The 18,441-nt window shown below is 40.9% G+C and overlaps 1 protein-coding gene across 1 annotated transcript; it reads left to right on the forward strand.

Annotated features, from left to right (window-relative positions):
• The first annotated feature begins 3,358 nt into the window (after positions 1-3,358).
• Positions 3,359-18,147, forward strand: LOC104320106 (cytosolic phospholipase A2 epsilon). Its single transcript, XM_069784385.1, has 15 exons — positions 3,359-3,398; positions 4,134-4,197; positions 4,791-4,957; positions 5,101-5,193; positions 5,560-5,597; positions 6,756-6,891; positions 8,910-9,046; positions 10,687-10,909; positions 11,577-11,691; positions 12,711-12,848; positions 13,350-13,457; positions 13,925-14,116; positions 14,641-14,807; positions 15,640-15,820; positions 16,953-18,147. Exons 2-15 carry the CDS (start codon positions 4,179-4,181, stop codon positions 17,189-17,191), a joined length of 1,953 nt encoding a protein of 650 aa, XP_069640486.1. The 5' UTR covers positions 3,359-3,398; positions 4,134-4,178; the 3' UTR covers positions 17,192-18,147.
• The last annotated feature ends 294 nt before the right edge of the window (positions 18,148-18,441 follow it).

Below are 18,441 nucleotides of genomic sequence, written 5' to 3' on the forward strand. Positions count from 1 at the left end.
ATGATTATATATTCTCATGAAAATATCTCAGATTTTTTTCCACCTCCTGATAAACAACAATTTTTTAATTATTATTAATTAATTAATTTATTTTTAAATTCTCAGCAAGTCTGTTTATGATCTTTTTTTACAGGGTTACAAATATCTTTTAGGGTGGCTGAGCCAGCACAGAGTGGATAGGGCTTGATGAATGAGAATCTCCTCAATATTTTATTCTTTTCTTCTAGGTCAGTGTGTGACCTAGGAGTTTTATCTGCTGCATATGTCTCAAAAGAATGCGCTTTTTACAAGGGCATGTAGTGATATGACAGGGGATAATGGCTTTAAATCTACCCTCTTTCAGTTTAGATTAGATGTAAGGAAGTAGTTCTTCACTGTGAGGGTGGTGAGACACTGGAACAGGTTGCCCAGAGAAGATGTGGATGCCCCATCCCTGGAACTGTTCAAGGCCAGGTTGGATGGAACTTTGAGCAACCTGGTCTAGTGGAAGGTGTCCTTGCCCATGGCACGGGAGTTGGAACTAGATGGCCTTTAAGGTCCCTTCCAACCCAAATCATGCTATGATTCTATGAATATTGTGTTTGGTTGTATTAAAGAGGGGATAAAGAGTTTCTTCTGAAATGTTTGGTTGGTGAACTTGCTGAGAGGACAGGTGGAGAAATCACACCCATCTTTTAAGAGAGCAAAATACGTACTCAGATTACTTTCTGCAAAATGTAACACCACCTCTGCTTGGAGTCTGTGTAGTAATGAGACTTCAGAGCTTTTTCACACTTCGTTAAGGGCTTGAGTTTACAATTCCTAGGAATGGTGTGTGTTCTCTTTGTTTCTAGACTGCTGTGTCAGGCTGTCCGGAAAATGCTCTTTCCCGTTTTTTTTTTTTTTTTTTATTACTGTTGCTTTGGAGAGTGTTTATTAACTATTTTTCTGGAAAGCAGATCCTTACTAAGGATTTCAGTATACCTGCTCCAGCTGGCTATGACCTTCCTTAGAAAAAGCCTCATGTAACTGAGATCATTTGAGGTGTGATTCAAGCTGTGAGTTTGCTCTGAGGCATGTGCAGAGTTCGCTTAACCGTTGGCTTAGCAAGGTGGAAGTTGGGGAGATAAAACAAAGTGAGCTGTGTCTCAGGAATGTCTTGGTCAAGCTGTCCTTATTCAGATCACGACTCCTACTCAGGTGCCCATGAGGCATCATAGATTATGATCTGTACATGGATTTTTAGAACACTTAGGGTTAGTTTTGGGTTTTTTTTTTTTAAAAAAGTGACTTATTAATGGAACATGCTGGGCAACCTTAATAATAGGCAGTACAGCCACCTCTGTCCATAATGATTTCTTTCATCTACCAAGATATTTCAAAAAGAGGGCTGAGGAGGCTGGATGGGTAATGTCAGAGCATCACAGTTGCTTCCTGCTGTGCCTCTTGCTCATGGTGTGGTCTAACAAGTCTTCCCATTGCTTTGCTCCAGGTTTTTCACCCACAAAAATGTGAATGGGATTTAATAGAAATGTAATTTGCGTGAGTGTGTGTACAACAGCATAAGAAGGATGGGAATGTAAGGCAGGCACAGTTAGTCAGATGTTACAAGCCAGGGTCTCCTGAACATTATTTCTGCTGTTCTTTGGATAAAGTTGGAACAGTCAGTCAGTGAGTTTGGATAGTACAGACTGGTCACAATCTGGTGCTTGATAAAGTCTGTCTTGCATCTCTGTAAGGCAACTGCTTTCTAAAATCCATCCCTCAGCCATCTGTTACAAACTGTTGCGATCACCCTGATTCACATGAAACGCGTAGGCTTTGGGAGAAATAAACAAGCAGAACCATGTGCTGCTAAGTTAATATGCCACAGATCCAGCCCTCAGAGAAGCCACCTGAGCTGTCCTTTTTACTGCCATGAACTAGTATATACAAAAATACTCTTTTCACCTTTACTGCAGTGATGATTTTACCTTGGCATCTATATTATCAGACCTGGCACAGTTTTCACACTCTCTTTGCGTAGTTAAAGTATGCTGTACAGCCAGACAGAAGAGATATTTGGCAGTAAAAGTTAGTTCTTCTGAATATGAATGAAAAATTTTACCATTGCTTGTCAGAAGGAGATTTATATCTTCCACTAATTAGTGTTTTCCTTCCTGTGGGTGATATAGAAGATCTCTCTGATATATGTTTTTGTGTGGTATTTCCTGGATTGGCTGTGTCCCACACAGGCTGATCCAGCAAATGGCTGCAGTAACATTATTCAGTCCCTCTTATGTTGTTGGTGTGTTACTCTTTTCTGTTGCTGTTTCCTGCTCTTATGCTCTTCCCCCCTTTTCATCTTGATTTGGCACTTGTGAGCTCTTTCCCTCATTCCCCTTCACAGCTTCAGTCTCTCCTCTTCTCTCTTCTTCCCTTCACCCTGGCAATTTTCATTTTCCAACTTGGCCTTTTCTCCCACAATTTTTTTAATGTTTAGTCACCACACTCTGCAGATTCTTTTTTTTTTAACCCAGACATGCTCACCACCTAGGTCCATTTATTGTCCTGCATCATTCACCTGTTATACCTTCCTTCCTTGGCATTGATTGACCCATGTCTCATCCTACTAATAAATGAATAACAGGACCTTTACCCCCTATTCCATGATACTTGATCTCCTCTTCCCCTTTGGGGGACAGTTGGTTTGTAAACAGTAGAGCGGTGGAGAGACTTGAAATGAAAGGGCAGCCAAAGAAGGCTCCATCCATTTACATTATGATGCAGAGAGTGTGGGAATAGCAAAACCTTGAAAACCTTGCAAGGGAGGGTTATACAAAATCATCAGAGCTCTATCAAAGGAAAAAGTTTATGCGTACATTTTCCTTAAATGAAAAATAAATCTTATTTTCAGAATCAGGAAGAACTAGAAGTGGAATTTCTACTGGAAAACATGTGAGTAAAGCCTAAATGTTACAGAATTTGTCATCAGAAAACTTTGCATTTTAGAGAGAGTGGTAGTGCAGCACTGGGGAAGTGGCTTCATGAATCTGTGCCTAGACATCCCATCTCAGCAGCTTCCCCATGGTTGCTTTTCTCTCCTGAATCTGGTGAAATCCCTTCTCGAGTGACAGTCTCAATTACTATTTATAGCTGAGGGTGGGTGTTTATTTTGTAATTCAGCCTAAGGAGAGATGATGCTCATCAAGGAAGGTAAGAAAGAGGGAGTGTCCCTAGGAACTATGGGACTGCGACCTGGCAGCGAGCATGAGACAGAGGTGAAAGAAGTGCTGATGGCACTTGGCAGCTAGAAAAACTGAGTTCAGAGAACTGTTTTCATTTAAAAGATTATTGCTCATATACCCACTCTTAAATAAACCTCTTTCCTTTTCAGTCCAGGTGTATCTGAGAACATCATTACTAATGGCGTACTAGTGGTAATTGTTTCATTTTTTTATGCTTATGTTCTTGCAGAACTGAAGGATGTAGTTGGAAAAACTATGCCTTTAGGCATAGCTTTTACTCTTTTTCAGATGAGGCACAGGTGTGGTTGTAAAGTTTTGAACTTGGCCATGCTTGTAATGCGTTCTATGTTGGGAGAGGCTTGGACCAGCACTCTGCCACAGTGCCAGTGAGCTGCTCACTGATGAAATGGCAGTAAATAAGGAAACTTGGGAAGGGACTGAATCCAGTGTCACTGCAGAGTTTACTACTGAATGTCTACCTTGCAGCCGAAGGCTCTTTTCACACCATGTCTGAAGTACTGTGCTGCTACTTCCTCCTATGCAGCACTCTCTTGGGAAGTTTCAGCTTCATCCCAGAGGTATTGAAGTAGAGGCCCGTTTGTCCAGTTGTTTTGCAGAGTTGTATCCTTCAGCTCACTCTTCTGTAGACAAAAGTTAAAGCGTGGCCTAGATGGGGAGAAAAATTTCTTGTGTTAACTGTTGGGGATTGAATGGTATTTAAATATAATGGGACAGATCCACAGCTATCCTAGCTCCCTTGACCACAGTATTGCTTGCATGATTTATACAAGAGAATCAGCCTCTGTAATTTCTTCACGTTCACAGGACATCATGGCCAAGCCTGGTGTTTCTACAGGACCCCTAGATCTTCAGGGAGGATCCTGAACTGTTTCTGTGACCAGTGATTTTATTGCTTATCTCTTCCAGTCTCGTGAAATTTCCTGTTTGGAAGTACATGTGAATGAAACAAAAATGAAGAGATCTTACACAAGTGAGGTTACTGATATGAATCGTTTGTCACTGCTTTTTGTGCTATGGGAGAAGCAGCTGAATTTAGATAAATATTTGGTCTGCTTTAGTCTCTATTTGTATCAGGGCTGCTTGGGGATTGATTGAGGTGTTTCCTGAATTACTTACTTGCTAATAGTGAGAATCCTCTGGAGGTGGTGTGACTGTGTAGCTCAAGGGAAACTGTGGAGGTGGCTGGGAGACTCAGAATCATCACTGCAGTGTGATGGAACTGGAATTCCTGTGATGAGAACAGAAAATAAAAGAGGGGAGACACAACTATAAGGAGTGGAAAGACTACTGTGGAAACTCAGGGGGTGTGAACGCTGCTTGTGGCATCCACTGGTCTAACATGTTCTCCATTGCTTGGCAGGGGAGAGGTTGCAATGCTGCACCAGCCTTTTGCTGCTTATTCTGTGGCCCTTGTTCACGCTGATTATGGGGGAGGAAAAACATTGTGGCCCAGATTAATGTTGACTGCACTAAGGCTGAAACTTTACTTGAGGCTTTTTTATTTGTTATTTTTCAGGGCTAGATGCAGTTAACATTTTACTGTGGTTTGTTTCTTGTTCTTAGGGAGAGATTTCACGTTCACAATGAAAGGATCCTATGAAGAAACCCAGGATGTTTCCAAAGGTCCTGGCTGCAGACAAGGAAGCAGTGAAACCACCATGTTCCATTACATCAAGCACAGTCAACCCAGACTGCACATGATGCTGCCAAAGGAGTGTTTTTTCTGTGGTGTATGTTTTGCTTGTGGACAGTGATAATAGCTAAAGTAACTTTTGGGAGAAGCATGATGAATTAGCCGTGCTCTGGTAGGTTTGTACTTATAGGTTCTAAATAATTTTCTCCTTATAACAATTTTTTTCCTGCTTTAATTCAGCATGGCTCATCTAGGAGGGAAATGGATGTAACTAGTCCTCTGGCTGTGCCTCTTCATTCTCTGGACTTGGGAAAGAAAGTGACAGTGATGAGAGTGAGTAACCTTTGGCAGCATTTGGAATTATTTCAGCAAGTGTAAGCTGTATCTATGTGACACCTGCTCCGTTATTAATTTGGTTATTAAATGTGTACTAGCTGAGTTATATGTATGTTCAGCTCTGCATACACTTGAAAGTATAACTATTATTCAGGGAAAAAGTAGCATATTCAGAATTGCTGATCGCTTTAAAAGTATTTTAAAAGCAGGATCTTAGTGGTGATTCTGTGCAGAAGGCCTGAGAAGAGACCAAAGATTTATCATTCGACTATGTATCTGAATAATTGTTAATACTGTAAAACTTGCTTTTGCAAACTTTCAATTCTACCTAAAATTCATGGTGTTTTCATTCTTGATTCTCAGGGTGAATCTTATGAGGTGTCTGTGAAGGAAGCAGATGGGTAAATCTTTTATTTCTTTTGAATGATTACTTTGGCCATCTTCTATCCTTTCATAGTATCATCTTTAGATGAACGCAAGCTACAGCTTAAACTAGCTCATTTTGAAGCAAGGAATAAAGATTGTAATTGGTTAAAGAAGACTAAAATATGGGGAAAGGTTAATAATATGATGCATGCTTTTAAATTGCTTGGTAAGAGTTCAGCATAGAATAGGTGGTACGTAGTCATGGGGTATAACCAGTCACAGTGTTTTTCCTAATGTGAATGCTTCTTAATTTTGATATTAAGAATCCCTCTGTCTTTTAACCTTTATCTGTAACACACACATGCTTATGTGTAACATTTCTAACGTGTTTCTAACACCATTATGCATCTACCAGTCCTCTGAAGGTCGTTTTTCAATGAAACAAGTGGAAAGTAATTTATTGACTGGCTTGCAGTGATTTTTCCAAAGGCCAACATTACCCCCTACTGATTAGTTAGCTACATTGCAAGCACTAACTGCAGACAGAGATAAATCAGAGGTTTTTACTGAATATTAATTACAAGTCACAGAAGGGATGAAATAACCTTTTGGCTGAAAACCCCCTGAAACAGTAGCCCTGTGAAAATAGAAGTTCCAGAATTAATGATGCACATGATGTTCATAATCATGTACAGATATGAAGGGATACGCTTGAGACATTTTCTGACTCAAGCACAAGCTCTTAGTAGAGATAACCCTACCATGGTATTAGGGTGAGTTTGCCTAAAGCATGTTAAGTTTAAGTAACTGCTTAGGCCCCTCTGCTCTTCAGGAAACACATACGTGGCAAGAGAATGTGAAGAGGTGTCCAAATTTCAGAGCTTTATGTGAAACAGCTTGAATTCAGTTATGTTCCTTTTTTTTCATCAGCAGAGAATTTGATTCATTTAACATCCTCACGATGGTGTGAAATAGTTCAGGACATGATTCTGGTCTAAAATCTCCACAGCAAGGCAAAACTACAGGGCCTGTGATATCCATTTACCTGCCTTCATTTGCATAGGGGAACCTTCATGTGCATGGAAGTAGCCTTTCTTTAAACTGGTTTATTGTTGTTGCTGGTTTTGCTTGATGACTCAGGCTGTAGCTCTAGAAGTGGCTTACAGGTAACATGTTCTGTTCTTATGCTCTAGTTGCAAGAATTTAGATCTGCGTTTGGGGTTTGATCTATGTGCAGAGGAGCATGATTTCATCTGTAAAAGGAAGAAGGTGGTTGCTGCTGCTCTGAAAAATGTTCTTCATTTAGATGAAGACCTGCAGGTGGATGAGGTATGTGGGGACAGCATCTTGGGAACTTGAAATATTCTGCACCAGTTTGAATGAAGTGGATGTGATGTACTTGCATGACTACCCATAATGCTCCTCCACATCTTCTAGACCGAAATGTATAGGCCATCATATGCACTTAAGATTGTATCCAAGATTTTTTGGCACAGAGAAAAGAGGAAGTGTCAGGAGGTCAGTTATAGCTCCTTTATTCTCTGCTAACCTCCATCCTCACTCAGGGGCACCCAAAGAACATATTTATTGAGATGAACATGTGTATAACTGTCATGGTTTAACCCCAGCCAGCAACAAAGCACCACGCAGCCGCTCACTCACTCCCCCCCCCCCCAGTGGGATGGGGGAGAAAATAGGGAAAAGAAGTAGAACTCGTGGGTTGAGATAAAAAAGGTTTAATAGAACAGAAAAGAAGAAACTAATAATGATAATGATAACACTAATAAAATGACAACAGCAATAATAAAAGGGTTGGAATGTACAAATGATGCACAGTGCATTTGCTCACCACCCGTCGATCATCACCCAGCTAGTTTCCGAGCAGCGATCCCCTGCCCCCACTCCCCCCAGTTTCTGTAGTAGATGTAGCGTCACGTGGTATGGAATGCCCTGTTGACCACTTTGGGTCAGGTGCCCTGGCTGTGTCCTGTGCCAACTTCTTGTGCCCCTCCAGCTTTCTCGCTGGCTGGGCATGAGAAGCTGAAAAATCCTTGACTTTAGTCTAAACACTACTTAGCAACAACTGAAAACATCAGCATTATCAACATTCTTCTCATACTGAACTCAAAACACTGTACCAGCTACTAGGAAGACAATTAACTCTATCCCAGCTGAAACCAGGATAACAACAGCAACCAAACCAAATGGTGAAGTTTGGTTGCTTGGACTGAGACTGTTTCTCCTCAGTTTGGCACCCCTCCTCTTCTCTGCTGCTACACAGGGCTCACAGAGGAAGGCTGCAGCTCTCCCTTAGCACACTGGTACAGCAGCATCTGTCTTGTATGTTTTTCGCTGTGTTACCTCTTGCTTTCTCCTCTCCTGGGGATCCCTGGACTCAGAGGTAGCTGCTCTGTTACTGGAGGACAGTAATCTGTTATGGGGCTGTGGTGCTCGGAGCAAGAGTCAGGAAGGGACTCTTCTGCAACTGGGAGAATGTGCCTGTGTAGGATTTCCTCCACTGCTCTCCTCAGCCCCCAGGACAGCATTTTTTAACTAAGTCGAAGTGCTCATGAACTTAAATAACAAGTAGAATAGGACTTGTTATTAAATGAGAATAAAGGGTTATTGAGTCACATTAAAATACAAAAAACAAAACCCCCAAGTAGATGATAAAATACAATGAAGACAAGATTAAAGGTCATGGCAAGATACGTTCCTAAAACCGAATAAATTTGTTGTCTCAGTTTTGGTAAGTGCTACCTATGGCACAAAGGGAGGATGGCTAACAAAATTGCTGCATCCTTGAGGAAAGTAAGACCAAATTACATATAGCATTTATGTCAGGGGAGGGGGAGGTAATCTGGGTAACAAAGAGGAAATTAAAATAAATCTATAAAGCTTGGCACCATCTGCCTGGAGAATAGCAAATGTTGTATATAAACTTAGAGGAAGAAAAAATTATGCAGGCAGCTTTTGCTCTGCTCCTCTGCCCTCGGTTATACTCAGGATTTTAAAATGTGTTTTGAGGGAAAGATGTGAGGAAAAAGGAAAAATGGGAAACATACAGAAAAGACTTTACAAATCTGAAAATAGATTATGCCATACAACAGCCATACTTACAGCTTCTGATTTACCAAAGCATCACTGATCAGGAAGATGCTTTCAGCATATGCTAAGTCCAACCAAAGTTTACACAACTCAGACACACACCTAAGCGCTGCCATGAAGAGGGTGAATTGAATCCAAACCTACCTGAATCAGGGTGTTGCTATTACTTTTTCTGCATGCCCATCACTTCCCTATTTCATCTGGTGATGAACGAATCTGTGCCTTTGTGTGTTGAGCAGGTGCCAGTGGTGGCAGTCGTGACCACCGCAGGGGGCGTGCGGTCCATGACGGCTATGTGTGGCAGTCTTCTGGCTCTCCAGGAGTTGGGTGTTTTGGACTGTGTCTCATACATCAGTGGTTTATCTGCCACAACATGGTAAGGAGAGCTGGGCTTGTGCTTGCTGTTTGTGTTAGCAGAGTGATTTAGCAGAGTGATAACCTGGTGAAGCATAGTGCCTTGCTGCCGAATTTTACTCAGTGTGATGCTGGGGCTTGGCTTCCTTCTGATGCTCACCCATTTCATGGGACCGCTCAGTCCTGTAGCCCTTATTTCTTCTAGTTACAAGAAACAAATTGAGTGAGAACTACTATATTTCTATAATTGCACTGAAGTATTTACAGAAACTAAAAGAAAAGAGCACAACCCAGGACGGTTTACCTGTATCTCCTTGCAGTTCAGTGTAGGTGACAAACCCACCTGCAGCTGTTCTGTGGCTCGGATACACGCCTTTCTGCCATGCCATACAGTATGAGTTCTCCTGGGGGCTGCACTTGTTTCTGTCATAAACTCGGTGCCTGATGCAGAGAATGGGTGGGAAAAGTGGTTATTTTTTGATGAAAATTCTGTATGACTCAGCTCCATTTCTCCTTTCCCAGTTACCTGACAGAAAAGATTCCTATGTTAAGATGGGGGTTAGAGGTGTCTTTGTGTTTCAGTTTGAATGAAAAGTGGTTATTTATGGCAATGAACAAGGGACTGAATAGGGCCTGCTAGGCCAAAAAGCTGGCATTTTCTTGGGAATGTGAGAAATGAGGATTGCTTCCTGGGGGAGAAGTAAACTTTTTGATTGCCAGTGCAGACAAATGAGATGTTAATCATGAGTCAGAGAAGATGCTGCAGAGGTGCAAGAGAAGCAATGTAGCTGGAGACCTGGGGTCTTGAATCTTTGAAAGGATGCAGACCTGATACCCGAGCAAGCTTGAGAGCAATAAGAAAAAGAAAAGTAGGAAAATATTGTTTTCCTTTCCTTTGTGTATCTCTTGGGTTATCTAGTTGCATGTAACACTTCAGAAATCCTCTTGTAATATTTGTCTGGCTCCACTCTTAAATGGATCTGAAAAGGAGAATTCAAAAGAAAAGCCCTGCGAAACAGGGAGTGTCATGCACACAATGTTGACTGCCTTGCATGACTAGCAGGGGTCTAGGGCTTTAAAGTGTTTTGCCTCTGGAGGGCTGCTCTAAAAAGATCCATGAGACAGAACTAGAACAAGTGGGTTGGGGGATGAGAATGGATGACTGGAATCTGCCTGAACTCTGGGAACTGAAATCTCAAGCAGACTGGCCCTGTGTGTGCCAAGAGTCTGAGGTGACCCGCCTGCTGCATGCCCAAGGAGGGGAGCTCTTGCACTTGTCCAGGGCAATGTTTGCTGCTAAACTCCTGCTTAACATTTCACACCGTGTCTGAAACAGCTGAGGGAACTGGCCTCACACAGAAGCTGTGGCTTGAACCTGGACAATCAAAGGCTAATTCTAGTAAAACTGTGTTAAGTTATGGGTGTTGCTTTATTACTCTTTTGATTCTGAGAAGAAACAAGCTAGGATGATTTTGAATGTATCGCTATAGCAAAAATATCGTTTTATAGTCTAAATTCTGCCTGGGCTTTGAACTGCTCTTCCAAGGTAAAAGTTGGAGGGTAAGAGCCTTGTGTATCCTGAAACAAAACGCTTATGTGAGGTATAAGCCCATGAATTGTCATGTACCCAGTGATGAACCACAGTATGTTTCTTTTTACCAGGACCATGGCAAAGTTATATGAAGATGCAAATTGGTCACAGAATGATCTCAGAGGGCCAATTGGTGATATCAGGAAACATGTGATCAAGAGCAAGCTGCACTGTTTCTCATTGGATCATATGAAATACTATGAAAAGGAGCTTTGTGAAAGAAAGCAAGAGGGGCACAAGCTCTCCTTTACAGATTTATGGGGACTCTTCATTGACTGTATGCTACATCATCAGGTATTGTATATCTATCCCTTATTCTAGAGGATTTCTAACTTTTCATGTCTAAAGTTCTGGATTCAGTTATAGGAAAGACCCTCAAAATTTCTGAGGGATCTTTCTTTGGCTTTTTAGAAGAAAAATAACACAGTAAGCCTAAAATGCAAGCATATAGGGGAAATTTCTGGGCATTTAAAAAGTCAAGGTGTTAATGAAACTGATTTTCCATCTTCAATTTCAGATCAAATGAGCATTCTAGTAACATACAGAGGAGAGGTGGCTCTGACAGAGCTAAGTTCAGGCATAGGAATATATAGCCAGTAAACAAAGCCGTATTGAATGAAGTGGGCCCTGGTTGGCTTTTATCTGCAGCACCTCCAGGGTAGCTAAATATCTTTATCTTTCCTTAAAGCAAGTCATATCCTAGTGACTGCACAGACAAGTTTCTCACATTTTTGCTCTATCCGCCATTCCAAAATCCCTGGAAGCATCAGTCACAATGTTTTGGCGAAGTTTGATAACAGATAATGCATGAACACATTTGTGTGGTCAAACAACTGAAGTACACAGAACAAAAATCTGCTGAGGTTTAGGAGCCGTTTCATTGATAGTCCATGCTTAGATACTGTTTTAGGTCCATGCATCACGTTCTTCTTTTACAATGACTTCTGTTCTTTATAAACAGGAAAGTACTCACAAACTCTCTGATCAGCAACTGGCAGTAAATCAGGGGCAGAATCCACTGCCCGTATACCTGTCCCTCAATGTCAAGGATGACTTTAGCACTCTGGATTTTAAAGGTAATGATCATTATACGGACTTTTATAAATCTAAGGAGTTTCCTTTTAATGCTGGGTGAATGCCAAAAGCTTTTACTCTATGTCCAAGCTAATAAATCTTTTAAATAATTTCTTTTTCCCCTGTCTTCGCACCTGGGTTCTGACTTGGATGAAAAACATGCATCCTAATACTATGGTAGGGAGATACCTGTGCAAAGACACTGCCCTGTGAGGGGCAGAGATGCCTTTTGCTGGCAGCCTTGAGAGCCATCACCACTGCTCTTTCTCACTCTCATCCCCACCTACTCCTCACAGCCTCTTTCAGCTGCTGGGGTTCCTGCCCAGGCACCAGTAGTCCAAGAGAGTTGTGAAGAGCTGGGGGAGGAGGGCAAGGATGGGAGGAGAAGGGAGATGTGGAGGGGGCTGAGAGGGGAAGGAAGCTCCCAGCAGCCAGAGAGGGATCTGAGGAGGGGCAGTGCTCTGTGCCCTGATCAATGATGCTGATCACTAACTATTTCCGTGGTGTTTTCTGGCCCTAACGAAGCAGGAGATCCTGCAACTGAGCACAATCATCTGCACAGTCTGCAGTCTCAGTGTGTTCAGCCAAGGTTTGGGTGGGTTTTGGTCAGAGTTTTTTTACCTTCACAAGGCAGTGATTATCAGAGTCTGAGAATGAATGGTAGCTGGTGTCATTGCTGACTCAGAAGAACTAAAACCACCACATCTTACGTAGGGCCTTAGCAGTCAGTGGACTTTCAGCCCCAATTTGTTCTTCCTAGTACAGAAATGGACCTGAACCCCAAGCTGGATGGATTTTCACAGTGTTAGTGGAGGAAGTAAATTTAGCTTTTGCATTCACCAATCTAACATGCAATGCGTTGAAGGGCACCTGTTTGTTTCAAAACATGGTGATTTGAACTGCCTGTCACCAACATGCTGAAGCTACAGGCCTTGTTCTTCCAGCATTGGATTCTCTAAGCTGTTACTTTTACATGTGTTCAGGTGGCTGCAATAAGTCCTTCTTGATGCCTTATTTGCAGAGTGGGTGGAGTTCACACCTTATGAGGTGGGTTTCCTGAAATATGGGGCCTTTGTTCGTTCAGAGGATTTTGGTAGTGAGTTCTTCATGGGTCACCTGATGAAGAAGATCCCAGAGTCCCGCATCTGCTTCTTGGAAGGTGATTCACTATCTCAGAAAACATCACCTTTATAACCACATAGTTGACTACACAGACCTGGCATATAATAACTACTGGTCTGCAAGGAGCAATACCAGTACACCAAATAATGTATCTGATGCAGTCATTTTAAATCTCAAATGAACCGGCCAAAAGTAACAAAAGAGGAAGCAAATACTTGAGACAAATGTAGTTAATTTGCTGAACTTCTTAGGTTAGATCAAAACAGAGCACACACATTAGAACTGATCTTTTGAAGTATTAAAATCACAGTCTGACTTGTATAAACAGCCAAGTTTCTAAAATGGCCTAGTCATAAGCCAGACATGATGTGGAATGGCATGGCATTTGATATTCATACTAAAATTTGTAATATTTCATAACTAGAACAGTGCTAATTTAAACAACCACAGAGACCGAATCCAGAGGTTGTCACAGCTGTGCTCTAAAAATTCAAAGCAGTATTAAGTGTGGCTTTTTTTTTTTTTTTAAACTTTCAAGGCACATGGAGTAATATATTTTCCCAGAATTTTATGGATGCTGTCTACCTCTCGGGTCATTCAGAGGACTTCTGGCACAGATGGACCCGAGGCACTGAGCATGACATTGGTTAGTTATTTGGGTTACTTTTTACTTGCATCTGCATTGTCTTCACACCTCTCTGAAATGTGAAACCTGACATTTGGTAAAGGGTTTGGTTTTGTGTCCTGTTTCTGGGTTAGGGGACACCAGGCCTTTGGGAATGAAGGAAAAACAGGAGAGAAACAGTTGTGCTGGAAAACAGGAAAAAACATTGCGCTGCTCACTGTGCAACATCCCTGGGGAGTTTTGTTAGTCACAAGAGGGTTATCATGAGTCCTTTGGGGAGGGAGAGGCCAGACAGGGAACAACATGATGATGCTGTGGCTCTGAAACCCACCTCTGCCTAGAACAGTCTGTATGTCGGTGTGTGCACTCCATCACAAATGGGGCCGTGGTGGTTTGGCTGCCCAGCCCCTATTTCTTTGTTATTATCAGTATCAGAGAAACACTCTAAACAAAGGCAGACACATACCCTCTTCTCATTCTTCCTACAGAGGAACACCCTGCTCTGCCCAAGAAGCCTCATGAACAGACAACTTGCTTATCCATTCCCAAAGGTTGTCTTTCCAATACTCTTCGAGAAATGATGACTGGACGGCCAGTGGTTTCAACTTATCATAATTTCCTCAAGGGCTTACAGCTACATAACAAGTATTTAGAGAATGAGAGCTTCTGCATGTGGAAAGGTAATAGTAAATTATTTTAGATGCATCTTTGAAGGTGATTTGAGTGCTGCTACTTGCCAAGGACAAGTATTTGATAAGCTTTAGCACAAAGGCAAATTTTGATTAAAATTATTTGATTAATATGTCTGTGGAATGTGTTTTGCTGAGCCCCAGATGATGTACTGCTGGTCTTGTTTCTGTCTTGGAGAAGCCACAGCAGGCTTGCTTGAATTCTGTTCTTCCTACAGAAAAATGACTTACAGCTTTGACTGAAGCTAAATAGCCACAAATTTACACCAGCTGAAAAAGCAGGTTAATGTATCACTTTGGATGAGCCTGAGTCTCAGAACTGCTCCCTCTTACTGATCTCAGAGTTGAGCTATATATGCTAAAACTGTGTCAAAGACAAATATTTAAACGTGGGCTTTGTGTCAAAGGCTAATGTAAGCGTGGGCTGTCCTTTCTTTCCTTGTTATGCTGATTTGGGAAAAAAAAGGACTTGCTCCTGCAGTAATTAATCGATAATATAAGCTTTTGACTTTCAGACACAGTGCTGGATTCTTCTCCCAATCAGCTGAATGAAATGAGTGACTACCTCAAGCTGGTAGATACAGCTTTCTTCATCAACACCAGCTGTCCACCCATTCTGAGGCCAGAGAGGAAAGTGGATGTCATTTTGCATTTAAATTACAGCGGAGGATCACAGACTCTGGTGATGTTTTGAAGTAGTGATTCTTTATCTGTATGAGTCCAGCAGCTAAATTACCACATTTCTGTTTTTTTCAGAAAATGGTCTGGTTTTTATTAAGTTAAATGATCATATCAGTGATACTATTAACTGTAATGTCACTGTCTTTATCCGGGGTATTTTCAGTAGCTTTGTGGAACACACACGTGGACACAGACATATAGAAGATAACCTGTTCTGTGTATCTGTGCAGATTTGTCATTGTGGTACCAAGTTCCTCAATAGTTAGTTAAATAACTTCTACAAAGTAATTAGTTAATACAAAATTTTGCTATTTTTGAATTAAAATTTGGTATTTTTCTTTTTTGTTTGACTCTTGGTGTTTGCATAAGTTTCAGTCAAGTTTTTGTTTTTCTGTGAAGAAACATTGAGGAGTGTATATGATTGAAATTAATGTAATTTATTTCTAGGAGGACATGAGGACATTGATTGTTAGGTGCACTGAATGCAAACACTCAAGAACCTGTGACGTGAGATACCATATGTAATCAAAATTTTCTGATCCAAGTCCTCTATTATGCCCACTAAATCACAAAAATGATCTGTATTTCATATAAATTTCAGAAAACAGTAATCTTGCTTTAAAAATGTACAGTGTTAGCAAATCAACCAAATTTCTATTACCGAGAGTATATTAAAATCAAGAGGGTATGCTTGTTCCAGTGCACAGTTAGCCTTATTTGTAAACATATAAATCAATCACAGATTGCCTAGCGCAGTAAAATATCAATTATAGGGCTTGGTAGCCTTATTTCAACCTCTGTTTGTGTTGTAACGCTCCTTTTTGTTGAACCAGCCACTGGACCTATTCTCAGAGTACTGTTCGGAGCATGGGATCCCATTCCCAAGCACGGACCTGAGCCAGGAAGACCGGGAACATCTGAAGGAATGCTATGTGTTTGAGGACAGCTTAGAGGCACCAATCTTGGCCTATTTCCCACTGGTGTGTGATACCTTCCAAAAATACAAGACACCGAGTAAGTTAACAGCATTAATCAATCATTTTTTTTGAGGTTGTCACATCCAGTTATTCATTGAATTTGTTCCTCTTCTAAAACAAGAGACTGGCAAGCTTGTCAGTTGGCTCAGTTATCATGTTCCCAGTCCTGTTGTGATGGATATAGTGTTGGCCAACTAATCAGGGATTGAACTGAAGAGTTTCAAAATTAAAAGCGTGAATAGCTGCAGCTTGAGGCAAAACCCCTTATCTGACATCCGGGACAGTTTGTGTTCCTTTGATAATAAAGGACTGGAGGCATCTACTAAGTTATATCCACTAGTAGCTAACACTGTCACTTGCAGTCTTGTAATGAGATACTATGTTTATTTTGTTAAAAAAGGTAGCATCCTCTTGTTAATTTGTTTACATGAAAAAACGAGACTAGAAAGTGCTGAAAACATACAATGAAGCAAAGGATTTGCCAGGGTAACAAGCTGCTTTGATATCTGTCACTTTTTAAAAAGTTGCCAGATTATTTTCTTTAGTTCAGCAATAGAATAAATAGTGATTTGTTTGTTTCACCAAAAAAACTACCTGGCAAATTAATTTTCAGTTTACAAATACTTTTGCCTGCTTCAGCTCCAGTTTTCTTGCTTTCCTCAAAACCTGACCAAAAATCCATGTACCAGCTTACTGGAAAAGATCTCATGTAGTTCATAATCTTATTTGTCCTGCTGCATGTGCTGAAAATCTCAGCCACCTGAGAGGGAGAATTCCCAACACAGAAGCTTACTGGTGTCATTTTTTACCAGTTGGTAGATAAGGAGCTGTCAGCTCAGCACCCAATGGAAAAGTTAAAAATACAAAACTCCAAATCTGCAGAAGTGAAATATTCTGATGGAAAACTTTAATTTAGAGAGGAAAGCATTTTGCATGGAAAAGTTGTTCTGCCAGTCAATTCTGGGTCAGCTGTGACTGTACTCAAGCAGGGAAGTAGCGGATTTTATTAGTGCAGCAGATGTAGTATCTATACAGTAATTAAATCCTGAACCATTTTCCTGAGAGAATTCAGTTTCTTGTGGCTGTTACTGTGCATTTTGCATTACCTGGTAGGAGTCTTCCACCTCAGTAACATTGCTGTTTTGAACTTCGCTATGTTCTTACTTCAGATGTGGAACGCAGTCCCACAGAGATGGAGCAGGGAAGAGTAGATGTGTCCAACTGTACTGCTCCCTATGGCACTGGTCTGCTTACATATACTGAAGAGAATTTCAACAAGTTGCTGAACCTGTGCAGATACAACATCCTGAATAATAAATGTTTAATTCTTCAGGCTTTGCGAACTGCAGTGGAACGAAAGAAGCGATTTAAAAACTGTTCTTCACCTCAGTCATCTAAACTCTCTTAAAATATATTTTGATGAATCTCATCAGAAGGAGATATACAAATGTTTTGGTAATGGACTAACAAATATTCAGGGAACATGAATCCATACAGAATGAACATCCACGTTAGCTTGTTAAAGAACATTATGTATTTTATTCAGTACTGTCTGTGAGGGCTGATGCTGGTTCTGGCATTTAAGTCATTGTCAGATCATGATTACTTTTAAAAATTCTCTTCACTGTTTTAGGGAATGGAAAAGCAGTTGTAGAGCTATAGGGTCTTATTTGGATATACAGTCATATAAGAATGAGATTTCAACCTCATAAAAGTCTGTGCCAGATTTGGATGCAAATCTTGGTGGTATGTGGTGTTTGAACCAGAGACCAAAGCAAAGACCAAGCAAAGCCTTGCCTTGTTCACTGAGTCTACATTTTTGATTGCCTACACCAGAGTGATCAACATACAACACCCTGATTTTTCTGCCAACTGTCTAATAAAAATCATCTGACAGCATCTTTTTTTGCTGAACTTCTCTCTGAACTATTGCCTACCAAGTAGATTTTGAAGCTGAGGATAACAGCTAAGGTTTCAAATCCTACACTTAATGGGTTTGGAAAAACAGTTTTAACATCCTAGCCTTAGGCCATAACCATGTCTTCATTTATTAATCTGCTGCAAGCTCACAGATGTTTGTGGTGGCAACAAAATTTGTGATACCAACTCCTTTGACTTCTGCAATGTTATGATGGTCAGTGTGTAGCTGCTGCTACAGTTTTATTCCCACTGCCATCCAAAACAGACAGGAGTGTTCACGAGATTTTCATACTCGTTTTAGGTAAATGCTTGTTTAAGAAAAGATATTTAACTGGTCATTCTTAGATCTTATTTTCTCCTGTATATATTAATATACATACAGTGTAATAGCTACCTTTCAAATACTAAGTACCCATGCATAATCTTATTAAAAATAAAAGTCTCATAGATGCAATCATTGAAGTATGGGTTTTTTTATTAAGTTCTGTGGACTCAGCTCAGCTAGTGAGTTGATCTGGGAAAAAGTGCTTCTGATACAGAGACATCAAATATTGAGGGAACAAAGGCATCCTTTGAAGAAGGAGGAAAGAAAAGCTGCCAGTTCAACAGTGGAAGATGAAGAATGGAAGGAAGCTCTGCTTTTAAGAGCACAGATGACTGGGATGATTATGAGAGGCTTACAAGTCCAAATACTGACATTTGCAAACACCAAGGTGATTATTCAGTAACACAGAGTGC

The sequence above is a fragment of the Haliaeetus albicilla genome, chromosome 5 (genome assembly GCF_947461875.1).
Source record: "Haliaeetus albicilla chromosome 5, bHalAlb1.1, whole genome shotgun sequence".
NCBI lineage: Eukaryota > Metazoa > Chordata > Aves > Accipitriformes > Accipitridae > Haliaeetus > Haliaeetus albicilla.